This window comes from Chiloscyllium plagiosum, unplaced genomic scaffold, assembly GCF_037043375.1.
Source record: "Chiloscyllium plagiosum isolate Xiang-an unplaced genomic scaffold, Cpla_swu_hap1 HiC_scaffold_14, whole genome shotgun sequence".
Lineage (NCBI taxonomy): Eukaryota > Metazoa > Chordata > Chondrichthyes > Orectolobiformes > Hemiscylliidae > Chiloscyllium > Chiloscyllium plagiosum.
This window is the reverse complement of record NW_028270152.1, coordinates 2140106-2161041: the sequence shown is the minus strand read 5'-3', so window position 1 is coordinate 2161041 and position 20936 is coordinate 2140106. Positions and strand designations below refer to the sequence as shown.

At 43.4% G+C, this 20936-nt stretch overlaps 2 protein-coding genes across 7 annotated transcripts in view; one reads left to right on the top strand and one right to left on the bottom strand.

Moving 5' to 3' along the window:
• The window catches only part of LOC122561367 (musculoskeletal embryonic nuclear protein 1-like), a 173752-nt gene that overhangs the window by 28292 nt on the left and 124524 nt on the right, over positions 1 to 20936 (top strand). The window lies entirely within an intron of this gene.
• rft1 (RFT1 homolog) overlaps positions 1 to 20936 on the bottom strand; it is a 101304-nt gene that overhangs the window by 18973 nt on the left and 61395 nt on the right. For 3 of the 4 annotated variants that reach the window (XR_015759355.1, XM_087994032.1, XM_043713123.2), the window contains 4 exons: positions 10337 to 10387; positions 6628 to 6758; positions 3483 to 3627; positions 33 to 138 (listed from right to left, as the gene is read on the bottom strand). Coding sequence is in view for 3 of the 4 variants with exons in the window: in XM_087994032.1 (XP_087850158.1) it covers positions 33 to 138; positions 3483 to 3627; positions 6628 to 6758; positions 10337 to 10387 (433 nt within the window). In the remaining variant the exon portion in view is untranslated. The remainder of the gene's footprint in view (positions 1 to 32; positions 139 to 3482; positions 3628 to 6627; positions 6759 to 10336; positions 10388 to 20936) is intronic. The other variant, XM_087994034.1, reaches the window with a different exon arrangement.

Sequence of the window (20936 nt, the reverse complement as noted above, 5' to 3'; positions counted from 1 at the left end):
GACAATAAATTCAATTCAATTCAGCTACTTACCGGTCAACTTCTTCCTTACTCATTGCAGCGAATGTGAAACATTCGGTCACTCCATTTATAGCCAGGAGCAGTACATAGACACAGTAACAGCGCAAAAGAGTTGGACCTACAGAGAAACAGCAAACTATTACATAGAGCATTACAGTATAGTACAAGCCCTTTGGCCCTCAGTGACCAGTGGAGTGCCACAAGGATCGGTACTGGGTCCTCTACTTTTTGTCATTTTCATAAATGATTTGGATACGAGCATAAGAGGTACAGTTAGTAAGTTTGCAGATGACACCAAAATTGGAGGTGTAGTGGACAGCGAAGAGGGTTACCTCAGATTACAACAGGATCTTGACCAGATGGGCCAATGGGCTGAGAAGTGGCAGATGGAGTTTAATTCAGATAAATGCGAGGTGCTGCATTTTGGGAAAGCAAATCTTAGCGGACTTATATACTTAATGGTAAAGTCCTAAGGAGTGTTGCTGAACAAAGAGACCTGGGAGTGCAGGTTCATAGTTCCTTGAAAGTGGAGTCACAGGTAGATAGGATAGTGAAGAAGGCGTTTGGTATGCTTTCCTTTATTGGTCAGAATATTGAGCACAGGAGTTGGGAGGTCATATTGCAGCTGTACAGGACATTGGTTCGGCCACTGTTGGAATATTGCGTGCAATTCTGGTCTCCTTCCTATCGGAAAGATGTTGTGAAACTTGAAAGGGTTCAGAAAAGATTTACAAGGATGTTGCCAGGGTTGGAAGATCTGAGCTACAGGGAGAGGCTGAACAGGCTGGGGCTGTTTTCCCTGGAGAGTCGGAAGCTGAGGGGTGACCTTATACAGGTTTACAAAATTATGAGGGGCATGGATAGGGTAAATAAGCAAAGTCTTTTCCCTGGGGTCGGGAGTCCAGAACTAGAGGACATAGGTTTAGGGTGAGAGGGGGAAGATATAAAAGAGACCTACGGGCAACTTTTTCACACAGAGGGTGGTACGTGTATGGAAGGAGCTGCCAGAGGAAGTGGTGGAGGCTGGTACAATTGCAACATTTAAGAGGCATTTGGATGGGTACATGAATGGGAAGGGGTTGGAGGGATATGGGCCAGGTGCTGGCAGGTGGGACTAGATTGGGTTGGGATATCTGGTCAGCATGGACGGCTGTACATCTCTATGACTCTATAACCTGTGAGGCCAATCTGAAGCCTATCTATCCTACAATACTCCAGTTTCATCCATATTTTTATCCAATGACCATCTAAATGCCCTTAAAGTTGGCGAGTCTACTACTGTTGCATGCTGTGCGTTCCACACCCCTACTACTCTGAGTAAAGAAACCATCTCTGACATTTGTCCTACAACTATTACCCCTCAATTTAAAGCTATGTCCCTCGTGCTAGCCAACATCATTCGAGGAAAAAGGGTTTCATTGTCCAACCTATCTAACCCTCTGATTATCTTATATGTCTCAATTAAATCACCTCTCAACCTTCTTCGCTCTAATGAGAACAACCTCACGTCCCTCTGCCTTTCCTCAAAAGACCTTCCCTCCATACCAGGCAACATCCTAGTAAATCGCCTCTGAACCCTTTCAAAAGCTTCCACGTCCATCCTATAATATGGTGACCAGAACTGTACGCAATACTCCAAGTTCGGCCGCACCAGAGTTTTGTACAGCTGTAACATGACACTCAATCCCTCTACCAATAAAAGCTAACACACCATATGCCTTCTTAACAACCCTATCAACTTGGGTGGTGACTTTCAGGGATCTATGTACATGGACACCAAGATATCATTGCTCATCCACACTACTGAGAATCTACCATTAGCCCAGTAGTCTTTCCTCCTGTTGCTCCTTCCAAAGTGAATCACCTCACACTTTTCCACATTAAACCCCATTTGCCATAACATTTTGCCTTCTTTTGTCAATTCTTTCTCTCATGGTGTATATCCATGCTGAAAACTACTTCAACAGCAAATGTTACTCTCCACTGGTTCCCTGAAGTGAATGTTCTTCAATGTAAAATTCAAGGCAATGATTATTCAGATGAATTATTTGACTATGTGTCAACAGCTGAAATCATATTTGTCCTGAGTATAAGGAAAAGAATTTGCATGGGTCTGCAACTCATTTCCAACTGCTGGATAACAATATTAATGAAATAGTTAAAAAGTTGAAGCGCTGTCATCAACAATAGAGATGTGTTTTTATAGTGCCTTTAACATCATATTAAGTCTCAAAGTTCTTGGGGGAAATGTTATCAAAGAATGCGAGTTGATGCATTTTGGAAGGTCGAATTTGAAAGCTGAGTACAGGATTAAGGATAGGATTCTTGGCAGTGTGGAGGAGCAGAGGGATCTTGGTGTGCAGGTACATAGATCCCTTAAAATGGCCACCCAAGTGGACAGGGTTGTTAAGAAAGCATACGGTGTATTGGCTTTCATTAACGGGGGGATTAAGTTTAAGAGTCGTGAGATCTTGTTGCAGCTGTATAAATCTTTGGTTAGACCGCACTTGGTTGGACTGGTTCCGATTGCCCTATTATAGGAAAGATGTGGATGCTTTGGAGAGGGTTCAGAGGAGGTTTACCAGGATGCTGCCTGGACTGGAGGGCTTATCTTATGAGGAGAGATTGACTGAGCTCGGACTTTTTTCATTAGAGAAAAGGAGAAGAGGGGACCTAATTGAGGTATACAAGATAATGCGAGGGATAGATAGAGTCGATAGCCAGAGACTATTTCCCAGGGCAGAAATGACTAACACGAGGGGTCATAGTTTTAAGCTGGTTGGAGGAAAGTATAGAGGGGATGTCAGAGGTGGGTTCTTTACACAGAGAGTTGTGAGAGCATGGAATGCGTTGCCAGCAGCAGTTGTGGAGGCAGGGTCATTGGGACATTTAAGAGACTCCTGGACATGCATATGGTCACAGAAATTTGAGGGGGCATACATGAGGATCAGTGGTCGGCACAACATCGTGGGCTGAAGGGCCTGTTCTGTGCTGTACTGTTCTATGTTCCAAGTAATATTTGGCATAAGGAGACACTGAGGCAGGATCTTGGTTGAAGGCAAGCTGGAAGGGACATTTTAAAAGAGTAAAGTCAGACAGGTTTAATCAAGGAATTTGCTTAAGGGACTGGCAATAAATGCTGGTCCAAACAGCAGAGCCCATATCCCACGATGGAGTAAAATAAAATGCTACCCCCAACACAATGAGCTTTTATCCTCTATATACACCTTATCAGAGCATGTGGACCACAGCGGTTCAAGAATGCAGCTCACCCCCACCTTTTCTAGGGAAATTAGGGAATGAGCAGTAATTGCTGATCTTCCTAGCCTGCCCATAAAACAAAAATGAATTTTTAAAAATTGCTTCTGAATTGCTGTTTCATGAAGTTGCACAAATTCCTTCTCTTGGGATTCCACAAAAAGATGTGTTGAAATTCAACACTCTACACAGAGACAGAAATACCTGGGCCCAAGCTCAGCATCGATCCACCATAGATATTCAGGGCCAGATGGGAGTATGAGTATCCAAACACAGTGATGGTCAGTCCAATCAACATCATCAGCTTCATAAGCATCTCCAGAACATTGGCTGCCATAGAAACATCCTCCTGGTAACCAAACAGGAAGTTTTGTGAGTATTCTATTCTTCATAATGTGGCAGCTATCACGACAAAAATTAATCCAGAGCATGATCATAAAATAGGAAGTGATACCCAGGCCATTGCACATCTGCTAGTTCTTTGAAACAGCTACTCAATTAACCATTATCTTCTGCATTCTATCCTCAGCTCAACAAAGTCCAGCTTCACATATTTATCCAATTCTCTTTGAAAGTTACTCCAGTATGAATCAGTTTCCAACATGTTACTGAAGTCCCTTATCCATAGCACATCTCCTCTGCATTCTCTCTAAGGCCTTGATATCCTTCCTAGAATGTGATGTGAACTAACTCAGTAAGGTAAAGAATTTTATAAAAATCAGCATAACTACCTCTTTTCCATACTCTTGGGAGTGATTTGGAAATCCAAGGATCTCATCTGCTTTTTTTAACATGTTCTTTTCCTGCCACCTGTGCATTTCTCCCTGCTCTTACAATTCCATCATATCTGTACCATTTACTGTACTTAGCATCTTCTTTCTCCTACCAGAAGGTAGCACTTGGCAGTTCTCGGTGTTAAACCAACTGTCATGAGTTTGCCTATTTCATCAATTTGTTCATGTCCTCCTGAAGTCTGTTAGCACACCCTTCACTGTTTACTACAGTTCCCTGTTTAAATGGGCAAATTTAAAAATTATTCTCCGTGCACTCCAATCTAATGTATGTTAAAAAAAGGCAAAGGCCCCAATACCCATCACTGGCAAACTCCTCTGTATAATTTCCTGAAGTCTGTAAATTCAACATCATCAAGACTGATCCTCTACCTCATTGCTTCATTTCCACTTTCACCCCAAGCTCCTTAACATCACTCCCTCAGGGCTCAATTATTAACAAATCTGTTTCATGATATTTTGTCAAATATATCTTGAAAGTCCACATAAACAATATCAACCTCTCATTCTTTGGAAGAACTTAATCAAGTTAATCAAACACAATCTGCTTTTAATTAATGGAGTGATGAGCGTAAAGATGGCTGCCCAAATGGTTGCTTGTGCACATAAAGATGGGCATGGTGATTGCTTTATTTAATATTATCATGGTGATGTCAGTTACTGGAGATTGATGTACCAAGCCAGAATTAATCTATGTTTGGTGCACAACAACATTGCACTGGTTGTGCATATGCAGGTGGCCTTACTGAGACCAAAGCTCAAGTAGCGAGGATAAAGTCTGGATATGAGGTCAAAGACTGGAAATTGAAGCAAAGGTCACAACAGTAGAGCCAAGTGTTCAGCTGGGCAGTTTTTTATGATGGGGGGATACAGTGGCTGTGAGCTCTATTGTACTTGGGGTGTGTTGTAGGGGGTCAGTGCTGATTGCATTGAGGACTTCACCCAGCCTGACACTCATCAACAATTACTTTGGTGAACACCAGAAGGCTCGTTAAACAGACTACACTTCTAGTCAGCTGCAGCTATCACTTGGCAGTGGCACAGTACTACTAGATCAAGTTTCTGTACCTGTGCTACGTACAGGTTGCATTTCTACAAAACACAGCCTTTAATCAATTCATATGGATATTCATTTATTCACACATCCTTTTAAAAATGTCAATTTATTTTGCACTGGATTAACATCTCTAAATGTTTTCCACTATTGTTGTTAGGCTGACTACTAGGTTTTTATCCTTCTCTCTTTTTTAAACATGAATGAAACATTTACAATTCCCTGGCACCTCAAACCCAAGGCCATAGCCTCCAGTGTTTCCATCTTTTCAACATATTTCAAAATTCATTGCCATCCAGATTAGATGTATTTCCCACTTTGACAGCTGTGAATCTTTTAAATATCCTCTTTTTATTCCTATTTATCCAATATCACTTCTGCCTCTTCCTCCTCTGCTTAGACACTGGCACAAATACCCTCCCTACTGAAGAATCATGCAATGCACGTATCCCTGTTAGGAGAAAGTGAGGACTGCAGATGCTGAAGATCAGAGTCAAAAAAAAATGTGGCGCTGGAAAAGCACAGCAGGTCAGGCAACATCCGAGGAGCAGAAGAGTCAACGTTGTATCTCTCTGGAAACAATGCATCATCCTCCACCATTTCCGCCACCTACAGTCAGATTCCACCCCCAGAGATATATTTCCCTCCCACCTCTACCAGCATTTTGCAGAGACCATTCCCTCCATGACTCCCTCATTAAGTCCACACACCCCACCAACCCACCTCCACTCCTAGCACCTTCACTTTCTCCGGCAAGAGGTGTAAAACCTGTGCTCACAACACCGCCCTCAATTCCATCCAAGGCCCCAAAGGATCCTTTCACACTTGTCAGAGATTTTCCTGACCATCCAAACACCTCATCTACTGTGTCCGCTGCTCCTGATGTGATCTCCTCTACATTGGGGAGACAGGCTGCCAACTTGCGGAACAGTTCGGGGAACATCTCTGGGACACACGCGCCCAACAAACCCACCACCCTGTGGCCGACCACTACAACTCCCCCTTCCACTCCACCAAGGACATGCAAGCCCAGGGCTTCCTCCACTGCCAAATCCAAGCCACCCGACACCTGGAGGAGGAGTGCCTCAACTTCCACCTTGGGACCCTCCAACCATACTGCATCAATGTCGATTTCACCAGTTTCCTCATCTCCCCTCTCTCCATCTTATCCCAGATCCAACCCTCCAAATCGGCACCGCCCTCTTTAACTGTCTTACCTGTCCATCTTCCTTTCCAACTATCCGGTCCACCCTCTGCTCCGACCTATCACTATCACACCCCACCTTCATCTACCCATTGCCTTCCAAGCTACCTTCCCCCGCAGCCCCACCCCCTTCCCATTTATCTCTCAGCCCCCTTGGGCACCTCTCCCCACCCCTCTCCCCCACCCCACCCAACACATTCCTGAAGTTGACGCTCCCATTTATTCCTGTCAGTATAGTAACAGGATCTCGAGATACCACAACACCTGACAGTCTGGCAGTTTGCTGCAGAAAGGCATTACCTGCTTCTGGTGTCCAATGTCCTTTCCTCGCTCAAGCACTTTGACAAAGAAAACATAGAAGCTTTCCTCAATGGGAAGGAACATGAATCTGGCCACCAGCGATCCCAAATTATTCACAACGTCATACACACCTGCATCAAAAAGCACATATAAGCAGTCATTCTAACACATTGCAAACACTTGTGCAGCCAGCACAACCTTTTATTCTACTTTTATTCTACTCTAAGATCAAACTGAGTTACATACCCTCCATTTTACTATCATCCATGTGCTGTTGCAAGAGTCACTTAAATGTCCCCAATGTATCTGACTCAATTACCACTGTTGGCAGTGCATTCCACACACCCACCATTCTCTGCGTAAATAAATGTCTGACATCTCTGCATAAAGAACCAATCTCTGATGTGAGCCTTACGTCTATTGTAGGAAATGTTTTGGAAAGGAGTATAAGAGATAGGATTTATAATTACTTAGCAAGCAACAATTTGATTGCAGATAGTCAACATGGTTTCATCAAGGACAGGTCATGTCTCACAAACCTCATTGAGTTTTTTGTGAAGGTCACCAAGCATGTAGATGAGGGTAGGGTAGTTGACTTGGTATACATGGACTTCAGTAAAGCCTTTAGTAAGGTTCCACATGGTAGGCTGTTGGAGAAAATACAGAGGCATGGGATTGAGGGTGATTTAGCAGGTTGGATTAGGAACTGGCTTTCTATAAGAAGGCAGCAAGTGGTGGTTGATGAAAAATATTCAGCCTGGAGTCCGGTTACTAGTGGTGTGCCACAAGGATCTGTTTTGGGACCACTGCTATTTGTCATTTTTATAAATGACTTGGATGCAGGCATTGGTGGATGGGTCAGTAAGTTTGCAGATGACACTAAAGTTGGAGGAGTAGTGGACAGTATGGAAGAATGTTACAGGTTGCAGGGGGACTTGGATAAACTGCAGAATTGGGTTGAGAGGTGGCAAATGGAGTTCAATGCAGCTAAATGTGAGGAGATTCATTTTGGTAAGAATAACAGGAAGGCAGAATACTGGGTCAATGGAAAGATTCTTGGTAGTGTGGATGTGCAGATTGATCTTGGAACCACGTAAATAGATCCCTGAAAGTTGCCACGCAGGTTGATAGTGCTGTTAAGGCGGCATACGGTTTAGAACATAGAACAGTACAGCACAGTCACCCATGACAACAACTGTGTTACTTCTGCACCTTTCCAAAATCTGCCTCCCACAAAGTCTTTGTGGATACTGGGGGATCTATAGAAAACTCCCAATAAATCGAATGCTGAATATAGGATTAAAGATAGGATTCTCGGCAGTGTGGAGGAACAGAGGGATCTGGGTGTGCAAGTACATAGATCCCTCAAAGTTGCCACCCAAGTGGTTAGGGTTGTTAAGAAAGCATATGATGTTTTGGCTTTCATTAATAGGGAGATTGAGTTTAAGAGCTGCGAGGTTTTACTACAGCTCTACAAGTCTCTGGTGAGACCACACTTGGAATATTGTGTTGAGCTCTGGTCACCCTAATATAGGAAAGATACAGAGGTTTGGAGAGGGTGCAAAGAAGGTTTACCAGGATGCTGCCTGCACTGGAGGGCTTGCCTTCCGAAGAAAGGTTGAACAAACTCAGACTTTTCTCTCTGGAGAGAAGGAGGAAGAGAGGAGACCTGATCGAGGTATACAAGATAATGAATGGAATAGATAGATTCAATAGCCAGAGACTTTTCCCCAGGGCAGGATTGACTGGTACAAGGAGTCATAGTTTGAAGATATTAGGAGGAAGGTATAAAGGAGACGTCAGAGGTAGGTTCTTTACACAGAGACTTATGAATGCATGGAATGCGTTGCCAGCTGTAGTGGTGGAAGCATAGTTATTGGGGACATTTAAGTGACTGCTGGACATGCACATGGATAGCAGTGAGTTGAGGGGTGTGTAGATTAAGTTATTATATTTTACATTAGGATTAAACCTTGGCACAACAAAGTGAGCTGAAGGGCCTGTTCTGTGCTGTACTTTTCTATGTTCTAAAGTGATTGCTCTTTTCCCTGTTTCTGACTTCCACCCATACTGACTCAGTAGACAAACCCTCCTCGACGACCTCCCTTTCTGTAGCTGTGATACTATTCCTAATTAGCAATGCCACTCCCCCACTTTTTTCACCTCCCTCCCTATTCCTTCTGAAACATCTAAACCCTGGAACATCCAAAAACCATTCCTGCCCCTGTGATATCCAAGTCTCCGTAATGGCCACTGACCCAAGCTCTAAGTTCATTACTCTTATTCCTGACTCTTGCATTAAAAAAGACACACTTCAACCCATCACACTAACTGCAACTTTGCCCTATCAATCGTCTATCCTTCCTCACAGAGTCAATGCATGCTCTATCTGCCTGTTCACCAGCTACCACATCCTCTGATCCGTAGATCCAGTTCCCATCCCCTGCCAAATTAGTTTAAACAATCCTGAAGAACTCTAGCAAACCTTGCACCCAGGATATTGGTGCCCCTCCAGTTCAGATGAAACCCATTCTCCTTGTAGAGGTCCCATCTTCCCCAGAAGGTGACCCAATGATCCACATATCTGAAGCCTTCCCTCCTACACCAGCTCTGTAGACACGTGTTGAATAGTCAGTGAGACAAGAATATCATGAACTAAGGGATAGATGGGCATTATCTTATTAATGTTTCTCCCTTCTGATGTTTCAAACAGATTCTGTGATAGAACATAGAACATAGAAGAATACAGCGCAGTACAGGCCCTTCGGCCCTCGATGTTGCGCCGATCCAAGCCCACCTAACCTACATTAGCCCACTATCCTCCATATGACTATCCAATGCCCGCTTAAATGCCCATAATGAGGGAGAGTCCACCACTGCTACTGGCAGGGCATTCCATGAACTTACGACTCGCTGAGTAAAGAACCTACCTGATGTTTCTCCCTTTCCATTCCCATTGCTTTGTGAAAACAATAACCATTTCAACTGTACGCAGTAAGCAACAAAACAACATATGTTCTATCCATGAACAGTCAGAAAAATCACAGCAACAACCAGACTCTCTGCTAGTCTCAACAATTGAGACTTGTGGAGTCATAGAGATGTTCAGCAAGGAAACAGATTTTTTGGTGCAATTCGTCCATGCTGCCCAGACATCCTAAGTAATCTAGCCCCATTTGCCAGCATTTGGCCAATATCCCCCTAAACAGTTCCTATTCATATACCCATCCAGATGGCTTTTAAATGTTGTAATTGTACCAGCCTCCATCACTTCCTCTACCAGCTCATTCCATACATGCACCACCCTCTGCATGAAAGTTGTCCCATAGGTCTTCTCTCTGTAGTTCCCAAGATCCACCCGTTAATCCTTTCAAGAATGTTCAGCACCTGCTGCCAAGCAAGAGAAACCCATGCTTCCCATCTAACCTAGAGTCTAATTTAATGACTGCTGAATGGTGCATAGTACTGCAGCGTGCAGTCTACCTCCTTGTAGCACTCGACTGATGTCTGAAAGTGCTTAATTTCTACCCTCTTGGTCTCAAAACCTGGTAGTGCTGCTAGTGAGGCAAGGTGGCTCATTCAAGAGCTGCACACGCTATTTCCCTCAGTATGACAGAGAAGTATCATTACTAACACTATTGTACATCTTTGTTATAAAGCACTTTAAATTCAACTAGACAGACTCTATCAAGAAAATAAAAAAACATACCTTGATCTCCAAAATTTAACACATTTAGAAAAGTCATGACATATCGCTCACCTGGAATACAAACAGAAAACACGGGGGAGTTTAAAACTCTAACTCTGTCAATCTGGACCTAAAAGAGAAATTGGGAGAATTTTGCACACTTATTTAAAACTTTTAACTCTTGGTGATGAATCCAGGAATAACGGAGCTTGATTTCTAATGCATGACTCCAGTGAGATCCAACCACAACCAACAGGTTGAAAAATATGTGTTAAAATCAATACTTTAAACAGTTTATTTCTTTTACATTATGGATGGTTTCAGAGATCTGTTTGTTTATTTCAATTGTTGCAGAACATGGGAACCTCAGGACATCGCATGTGACTTAGATTCAAAGAAATCTATAGCACAGAGAGAAGCCAATCAGTCTGACGGGTGTGTTGTCTCTTTGAAGGAAGTAATTTGCCTAATCCCTTCCCCTGCCTTTTTCCTGCATACATGGTGTTTCTTTTTCAAATAATGTGTGACCATGCATGCAGGAACTATCTCCAGCTCATCCTCAGCATTTCCAAATTTAGCTGGAAAGCTGGATTCACTGTGCAACATCAGATAGGATGGCAGTTTCCTAGGTCATATATTCTAGGAGGTAGTCACTCCATGGACAGTGAGTGCAATACGTGGCCAACCACAAGAGCAGGAAAAGACAAATAATAAAGGTCTTGGGGTTGTGAGCCAATCTCAAACTGGACTCAGCACAGCTGCAAGTGAAACAATGCAGTCTAGGCTCTATGCAACAGGAAAGGAACTGTACAGGAGGGAACATTAATGTGAATAAATACAGTCGCTAAAGTAGATTCTATCATTAGAGGGACAGAGAGGCATTTCTGTAAATGTCATCATGAGGTTTGTCAAGGTAAATGACATCATGGAGAAGGTGCAGAATATGCTGCAGGGAGAATGAAGTGAACCAGCATCCTCAGTATGTTGGTACTGAGGATGGAGAAAGACATGATCGAAAAATATAAGGTCCGGAGAGGTCTTGACTTCTTGGGCTTCAAGGTAGATGTCTCGAGTCTTGACGGTAGATGTGGAGAGGATATTTCCTATTCTGCAAGCATCTAGAATGAGGGGTCACTGTTTAAAAATCAACAGAGATGAGACAATTGCTTTCCTTTTTGAGGGTTGAGAGTTGTAGAACACTTCTAGTTACAGTCAGATGAGCTAAGATCTTACTAAATGATGGCGCAGGCTTGAGGGACCAAATGACCAACTCCTGCTCCATATTTGTACATACATATTGAGGTCATAAATTCAGATTTTCAAGAGCTGGGGAGGAAATTAAAAAGGAGGACCTCAAGAGTAGTCCCACTGCCAAACATAGCCAAAGTAGAAATAGGAAAATAGGGACAAACAATCAAATAGAATCTCTTGTCAAGAGAAAGAAGGCAGTTTATGTTATGATGAGACGTGAAGGCTCAGTTAGGGTGCTCGAGTTACAAGTTAGCCAGGAAAGACCTAAAGAGAGAGCAAAGAAGAGCCAGGAGGAGTCATGAGAAGTCGTTGGCAGATAGGATCAAGGAAAACCCTAAAGTTTTCTTTAGGTATATCAGGTATAAAAGAATGACTAGAGAAAGATTAGGGCCAATCAGGGATTCTCCTTCTCCTTTGATGCTGCCTGACCCGCTGCGCTTTTCCAGCAACACATTTTTAAGCTCTGATCCCCAGCATCTGCAGTCCTCACTTTCTCCTTGCCAATCAGGGATAGTAGTGGGAAGGTGTGCGTGGAGTCCGTGGTGATGGGGGAAGCGCTAAATGAATATTTTTCGTCAGTATTCAGACTGGAAAAAGACAATGTTGTCGATGAGAATACTGAGACAGGCTATGAGGCTAGATTGGATTGAGGTTCATAACGAGGAGGTGTTAGCAATTCTAGAAAATGTGAAAACAGGTAAGTCCCCTGGGCCAGACGGAATTTATCCTAGGATTCTCTGGGAAGCCAGGGAAGAGATTGCAGAACCTTTGGTTTTGATCTTTATGTCATCATTGTCTACAGGAATGGTGGCAGAAGACTGGAGGATAGCAAATGTTGTCCCCTTGTTCAAGGAAGAGAGTAGAGACAACCTTGGTAATTATAGACCAGTGAGCCTTACTATGGTTGTGAGTAAAGTGATGGGAAAAGTTATGAGAGATAGAATTCATGATCATCTAGAGGAATAAGTTGATTAGGGATAGTTAACACAGTTTTGTGAAGGGGGGGGTTGTGTCTCACAAACCTTATTGAGTTCTTTGAGATGGTGACCAAATGGATGAGGTTAAGGCGGTTGATGTGGTGTATGTAGATTTCAGTAAGGTGTTTAATAAGGTTCCCCACAGTAGGCTACTGCACAAAATACAGAGGCATGAGATAGAGGGTAATTTGGATCAGAAATTGGTTAGCTGAAAGAAGGCAGAGGATGGTGGTTGATGGGAAATGGAGTTCAGTTACTAGTGGAATACTGCAAGGTTCTGTTTTGGGGCCACTGCTGTTTGTCATTTTTATAAATGACCTAGATGAGGGCATAGAAGGATGGGTTAGTAAATTTGCGGATGACACGAAGGTCGGTAGAGTTCTGGATAGTGCTGAAGGATGTTGCAGGTGACAGAGCGACATAGATAAGCTGCAGAGCTGGGCTGAGAGGTGGCAAATGGAGTTTAATATGGAAAGTGTGAGATGATTCACTATGGAAGGAGTAACAGGAATACAGAATACTGAGCTAATGGTAAGCTTCTTGGTGTCCATATGCACAGGTCCCTGAAAGTTGCCTCAGGTTGATAGGATTGTTAAGGCGGCGTATGGTGTGTTAAAAGTCATACAACACCAGGTTATAGTCCAACAGGTTTATTTGAAAGCACTAGCTTTTGGAGCGCTGCTTCATCATCTGGTAGTCACAGCCACTTGATAAAGGAGCAGCGCTCTGAAAGCTACTGATTCCAAATAAACCTGTTGGACTATAGCCTGGTGTTGTATGATTTTTAAATTTGTACAGCCCAGTCCAACATCGGCACCTCCAAATCACGATTCCATACAGTGTGTTATGTTTTATTGGCAGAGGGATTGCGTTTCAGAGCCAAGAGGTCATGCTGCAGCTGTGCGAAACTCTGGTGCGGTTATACTTGGAGTATTGCGTACAGTTCTGGTCACCGCGTTATAGGATGGATGTGGAAGCTTTGGAAAAGATGCAGAGGAGATTTACTAGGATGTTGCCTGGTATGGATGGAAGGTCTTCTGAGGAAAGGCTGAGGAACTTGAGGTTGTTTTCATTACAGAGAAGAAGGTCGAGAGGTGACTTAATTGAGGCATATAAGATAATCAGAGGATTAGATAGGGTGGACAGTGAGAGCCTTTTTCCTCCTATGGTGATGGTTAGCACAAGGGGACATAGCTTTATATTGAGGAATGATAGAAATAAGACGGATGTTAGAAGTAGTTTCTTTACTCAGAAAGTAGGGGTATGGAAATCCCTGCCTGCAACAGTAGTAGTCTCGCCAATTTTAAGAGAATTTAAATGGTTATTGGATAAACATATGGATGAAATGGTATAATGTAGGTCAGATAGGCTTCAGATTGGTTCTGCAGGTCAGCGCAACCGAGGGCCGAAGGGTCTGTACTGCGCTGTAATGTTCTACGTTCTAGAAGTAAAACATTGCAGATACTAGAAAGCTAAAGTTAAAACAGAAAGTGCTGAAGAAACTGGCTAAAGAGGATTGAGTGTCTTTGGAACTCCTTGCCAGAGTATTTATATATATTTAAGGCTGAGATAGTCTCTTGATGATTTGAGGCATCAAGGATTATGGGGAAAGGGCATGAAAATGTAAGTGAAGAGTGGAAGAAACTTAAGGGGCCAAATGGCCTACTCTTGTTCCTATTTCTTATGGTCTTATTACATCCATAAGGATGGAACAGTTAACATTTCAAGTCCACTGTTCATTGAAATTCAAAAAGTCTTTGGAGAAGTGTTTTTGAATACAAAATTTTAATTCTGCTTCTCTTTCTAGAAATAGTGCAAGAACTGTTGAATTTTCCAGCATTTTCTCCTTTTATGTTCAGCAGGAACAATGTGTGCTTGAAGCAAGGTAGATTATTGGAACATTGGGACCAGTACTACTTCCTGAAGAAGGGCTCATGCCCGAAACGTCGATTCTCCTGCTCCTTGGATGCTGCCTGTCCTGCTGTGCTTTTCCAGCAACACATTTTCAGCACCAGTACTAGCATACAGAAATAAAAGAGATAAGGTCCTGGAAGTGTATTTTGGGCAGGAATAAAGAGGAAAGTTGTACCATGCTGGGGGGAGGAAATGACCTAGTGCCATTATTGCTGGACTATTAATTCAGAGACCCTCATAATGTTCTGGGGACTAGAGTTCAAATCCTGCCACAGCAATTGGTGGAATTTGAATTCAATTTTAAAAAATATTGAAATTAACAATCTAAATGATGACCATTAATCTATTGTCAATTGTTGGGAAAACCCAACTAGTTCACTGATGTCCTTTAGGGAGGATAACTGCCATCCTTGTGGTCTGGCCTATGTATGATGCCAGACTCTCAGCAATGTGGTTGACTCTTAGCTGCCCTCTGGACAATTATGGATGGGCAATAAATGCTGACCCAGCCAGTGACATCCTCATCTCATGAATGAATTAATAAAACAAAATCAGTAGGAGCAGACTAAGAAGCACTATGATGAATGCAAAGATAAAACAATAAAGTACGACTGTAAATACACAAAACGTGGGGCAAAGAACAGTTACAGAACAGGACCTTTGGCCCACCAAACCTGCACCCACACATGATGCCTTTCTAAACTACAAACCTTTTGCCTCTGTGTGGTCGGTATCCCTATATTCCCTGCCTATTCGTGTATCTGTCAAGATGCCTGCTGAACACTGCTATTGTATATGCCTCCACCACCTCCTCTGACAATATGTTCCAGGCACTTACCACCCTCTGCATAAAAGACTTGCCTCTCATGTCTCCTTTGACCTTTCCTCAACTTACATTAAACCTATGCCCGAGTAACCGACATTTCTACCCTGCGAAAAAGCTCGAACTATCCATTCTATCAGGCCATTCCTTAGCCTCTAACAGTCAAGTGAAAATAAATTGAGTTTGTCCAATTTCTCCTCACAGCGAATACACTCCAAACCAAACAACATCCTGGTAAACCTTTTCTGTACCCTCTCCAAAGCCTCCGCATTCTTCTGATAGTGTAGCGACCAGAACTGTACACAATATTCCAAATGCAGCTTAACTAAAGTTCTAAACAGCTGCAACTTGTGCCCCAATTGATGAAGGCAGGCATGCAATTTGCCTTCTTGGCCAACTTATCCACTTGTGTCACCTCTTTCAGGGAACTTTGAACCTCTAGCCTAGATCCCTCTGTATTTTAATGCTTCGAAGGGCTTTGCCCTTTACTGTGTAATTCCCTCCTGCATGAGACCTTCCAAAATGCATTATCTTGCATTTGTTTGGATTAAATTCCATTGTCATTTCTCTACCCAAGACTCAAGCCTATCTATGATCTGGAGTAGAGTGGTGCTGGAAAAGCACAGCTGTTCAAGCAGCACCCGAGGAGCAGTAAAATCGATGTTTCGGGCAAAAGCCCTTCATCAGGGATACAGGCAGAGTGCCTGAAGGGTGGAGAGATAAACCTCCTCTCATTTATCTCTCCACCCTTCAGGCACTTTGCCTATATTCCTGATGAAGGGCTTTTGCCCGAAACGTCGATTTTACTGCTCCTCGGATGCTGCGCCTTTCCAGCACCACTCTACTCCAGAATCTGGTTTCCAGCATCTGCAATCATTGTTTTTATCAAGCCTATCTATGTCTGTCTGTATTTTCTGGCAATCTTTCTCACTATCTGCAGTTCCTCCAATCTTTGTGCTATCCACAGCGTACTAATCAGACCACCTACACCCTCCTCCAAATCATTTATATACATTACAAATAACCAGGGTACAGCACTAATCCCTGGAGAACAACACTGTTCACAGATCTCCAGTCAGAAAAACACCTTTCCACTGCTTGCAACATTTAAAAGACATCTGGATGGGTATATGAATAGGAAGGGTTTGGAGGGATATGGGTCGGGTGCTGGCAGGTGGGACTAGATTGGGTTGGGATTTCTGGTCAGCATGGACGAATTGGACGGCAGGGTCTGTTTCTGTGCTGTAAATCTCTATGACTCTATGCTACTTTCTGTCTTCTATGACGAAGCCAGTTCTGTATCCATCTTACCAGCTCACCAACGATCCCATGGAGTTCACCTTCTGTGCCAGCCAGCCATGAGGAACCTTGTCAGAGGTCTTGCTAAAGTCCATATTAGTAACAACCACCACCCTGCCCTCATCAACCATAGAACACAGAACATTTCAGCGCAGTATCAGCCCTTCAACCGACTTTTCACCGACCTGTGGAACCAATCTAAAGCTCATCTAACTTACACTATTCCATTCTTGTCCATATGCCTATTCAATGAACATTTAAATGCCCTTAAAGTTGGCAAGTCTATTACTGTTGCAGGCAGTGCATTCCACACCCCTACTACTTTCAGAGTAAAGAAACTACCTCTGACATCTGTCCTAAATCTATCACCCCTCAATTTAAAGCTATGCTCCCTCATGCTAGCCATCACCATCTGAGGAAAAAGACTCTCACTGTCCACCCTACGTAACCCTCTGGTTATCTTGTATGTCTCAATCACGTCACCACTCAACCTTCTTCTCTCTAACGAAAACAGCCTCATGTCCCTCAGCCTTACCTCATCAGAACTTTCCTTCATACCAGACAACATCCAAGTAAATCTCCTCTGAACCCTTTCCAAAATTTCCACATCCTTCCTATTATGCAGTGACCAGAACTGTACATAATACTCCAAATATGGCCGCTTGAGAGTTTTGTACAGTTGTAGCAGGATCTCATGGTTCCAAAGCTCAATCCCTCTACCAATAAAAGCTAACACACTGTATGCCTTCTTTACAACTCTATCAACCTGTTTGGCAACTTTCAGGGATCTATATACCTGGACACAGATCTCTCTGCTTATCTATGCTACCAAGAATCTTACCATTAGCCCAGTAACCTGCAGTCCTGTTACTCCTTCCAAAGTGAATCACCTCACACTTTTCCGCATTAAATTCCATTTGCCATCTCTCAGTCCAGCTCTGCAGCTTACCTATGTCACTCTGTAACCTATGACATCCTTCATCACTATCCACAACTCTAGTGACCTTAGTGTCATCTGCAAATTTACTAACTCATCCTTCTATGCCCTCATCCAGGTCATTTATAAAAATGACAAACAACAGAGGACCTAAATCGGATCTTTGCAGTACTCAGCTAGTAACTCAACTCCAGGATGAATATTTCCCATCAACCACCACCATGTCTTCTTTTCTCAACTAGCCAATTTCTGATCCAAGCGACTAAATCACCCTCAATCCCATGCCTCCATATTTTACACAGTAGCCTACTGTGGGGAACCTTATCAAATGCCTTACTGAAATCGATATACACCACATCAACTGCTTTACCTTCATCCACCCAGTTTGCAAAGACGTTTCATGGCCTTTTTTAGCCCTCCAAATTCCTTATTCAAGTTCTTTATTGCTGTCTTTATATTCTTCAATGACTCCTTTAGATATATCTCCTTTTACATTTTGACTAAGCTCACAATTTCTTGTGTCATAGAGTCATAGAGATGTATAGCATGGAAACAGATACTTCGATCCAACCCATCCATGCCGACCAGATATCCCAACCCAATCTAGTCCCACCTGCCAGCACCCGGCCCATATCCCTCCAAACCCTTCCATGTACCCATCCAAATGCCTCTTAAATGTTGCAATTGTACCAACCTCCACCACTTCCTCTGGCAGCTCATTCCATACATATACCACCCTCTGTGTGAAAAAATTGCCCCTTAAGTCTCTTATATATCTTTCCCCTCTCACCCTAAACCTATGTCCTCTAGTTCTGGATTCCCTGACCCCAGGGAAAAGACTTTGTCTATTTACCCTATCCATGCCCCTCAATTTTGTAAACCTCTATAAGGTCACCCGTCAGCCTCTGATGCTCCAGGGAAAACAGCCCTAGCCTGTTCAGCCTCTCCCTATAACTCAAATCCTCCAACTCTGGCAATATCCTTGTAAATCTTTTCTGAACCCTTTCAAGTTTCACAACAAGTTTGTAGGCGGCACGGTGGCACAGTGGTTAGCACTGCTGCCTCACAGCGCCAGAGACCCAGGTTCAATTCCTGCCTCAGGCGACCGACTGTGTGGAGTTTGCACATTCTCCCCGTGTCTGCGTGGGTTTCCTCTGGGTGCTCTGGTTTCCTCCCACAGTCCAAAAATGTGCAGGTTAGGTGAATTGGCCATGCTATATTGCCTGTAGAGTTAGGTGAAAGGGTAAATGTAGGAGAATGGGTCTGGGTGGATTGCGCTTTGGCAGGTCGGTGTGGACTTGTTGGGCTGAAGGGCCTGTTTCCACACTGTAAGTAATCTAATCGAAAAAAAAAATCTTTCTGACAGGAAGGAGACCAGAATTGCACGCAATATTCCAACAGTGGCCTAACCAATGTCCTGTACAGTCACAACATGGCCTCCCAACTCCTGTACTCAATACTCTGACCAATAAAGGAAAGCATACCAAACACCTCCTTCACTATCCTATCTACCTGTGACTCCACTTTCAAGGAGCTATGAACCTGCACTCCAAGGTCTCTTTGTTCAGCAACACTCCCTAGGACCTTACCATTAAGTGTATAAGTCTTGCTAAGATTTGCTTTTCCAAAATGCAGCACCCCACACTTATCTGAATTAAACTCCATCTGCCACTTCTCAGCCCATTGGCTCATCTGGTCCAGATCCTGTTGTAACCCTCTTCGCTGCTCACTACAGCTTTAATTTTGGTGTCATCTGCAAACTTACTAACTGTACCTCATGCTCGCATCCAAATCATTTATGTAAATGACAAAAAGTAGAGGGCCCAGCACCGATCCTTGTGGCACTCCACTGGTCACAGGCGTCCAGTCTGAAAAACAACCCTCCACCACCACCCTCTGTCTTCTACCTTTGAGCCAACAAGGTTCTTGAATCTTGTCATCCTTGTCTTTTATTTTCATAGAACTGTGTTGGTCCTGAACTCTAACCAACTGGACTTTCAAAGATTCCTACGTGACAAATGTGGATTTACCCTCAAACAGCCACCCAGAATCTACATTCCCAAGTTACTGCGTAATATTGTGGTAGTTAGCCTTCTCCCAATTTACTCTCACCTGAGGACTACTCTTATCTGTATCCATAAGTCACTTAAAACTAACATAATTATAATCATTGTTCCCGAAATGCTTCCCCACTGAAACTTCAATCACCTGGCTGGCATCTTTCCCCAATACTGGCTCTACCACGGCCCCTTCCCTAGGTGGACAATTTAAATGTTACTTCAAAAGACCCTCCTGGACACACTGAACAAATTCCCTCACATCCAAGTCCCTGGAACTAAGGTAGTGCAAGTCAATAAATTGGAGGTTAAAATCACCACCATAGCAATCCTGTTGTTTTCACATTTTTCCACGATTTGTCTACATATCTGTTCCTCCATTTCCGCTGGCTGTTGGGTGTCTGTAGTACAACCCCATCAAAGTAATTGCAGTCTTCCTACCATGCCTGCTTCTACCACCTCTGCTGGCAACGCGTTCCAAACGCCCACCACCCTCTGTGTGAAGTACTTGCCATGTGTATGCCCCTTAAACTTTCCACCTCTCACCTTGAAAGCGTGACCTCTCCTTATTGAATCCTTCACTCTAGGAAAAAGCTGGTGTCTATCCACCCTGTCTATACCTTTCATGATTTTGTAAACCTCAATCAGGTCCCACCTCAATCTCCTTTTTTCTAATGAAAATAAACCTAACCTACTCAAACTTTCTTCATAGATAGCACCTTCCATGGCAGGCAACATCCTCGTAAACCTTCTCTGCACCTTCTCCAAAGCGTCCACATCCTTTTGGTGATGTGGCGACCAGAACTGTACACCATTTTCTAAATGCGGCCAAACCAATGTCTTGTATAATTTTAACATGATTTGCCAGCCCTTTATACTCAATACCCCGTCCAATGAAGGCAAGCATACTATATGCCTTCTTGACCACTTCATCCACCTGTGCAGTAACCTTCAGGGTACAATGAACCTGCACTCCCAGAACTCTCTGCCCATCAACTTCCGTTCATTGTATAATTCTGTCTAGAATTAGTCTTGCCTGAATGCATCACTTTACATTTGTCTGGATTGAAAGCCGTCTGCCACTTTTCCGCCTAATCTCCAGTCTATCTATATCCTCCCGTATTCTCTGACAGTCCCTTATGCTTTCTGCTACTCCACGAACCTTCGTGCCATCTGCAAACTTGATCATACCAACAGTACCCTCTTCTAGATCATTTATGTATATTACAAACAACAGTGGCCCCAACACTGACCCCTGTGGAACACCACTGGTCAACTTTCCCCATTTCGAGAAACTCCCTTCAACTATTACTCTCTGTCTCCTGTGGTCAACCAGTTCTTTATCCACCTGCTAGAACACCCT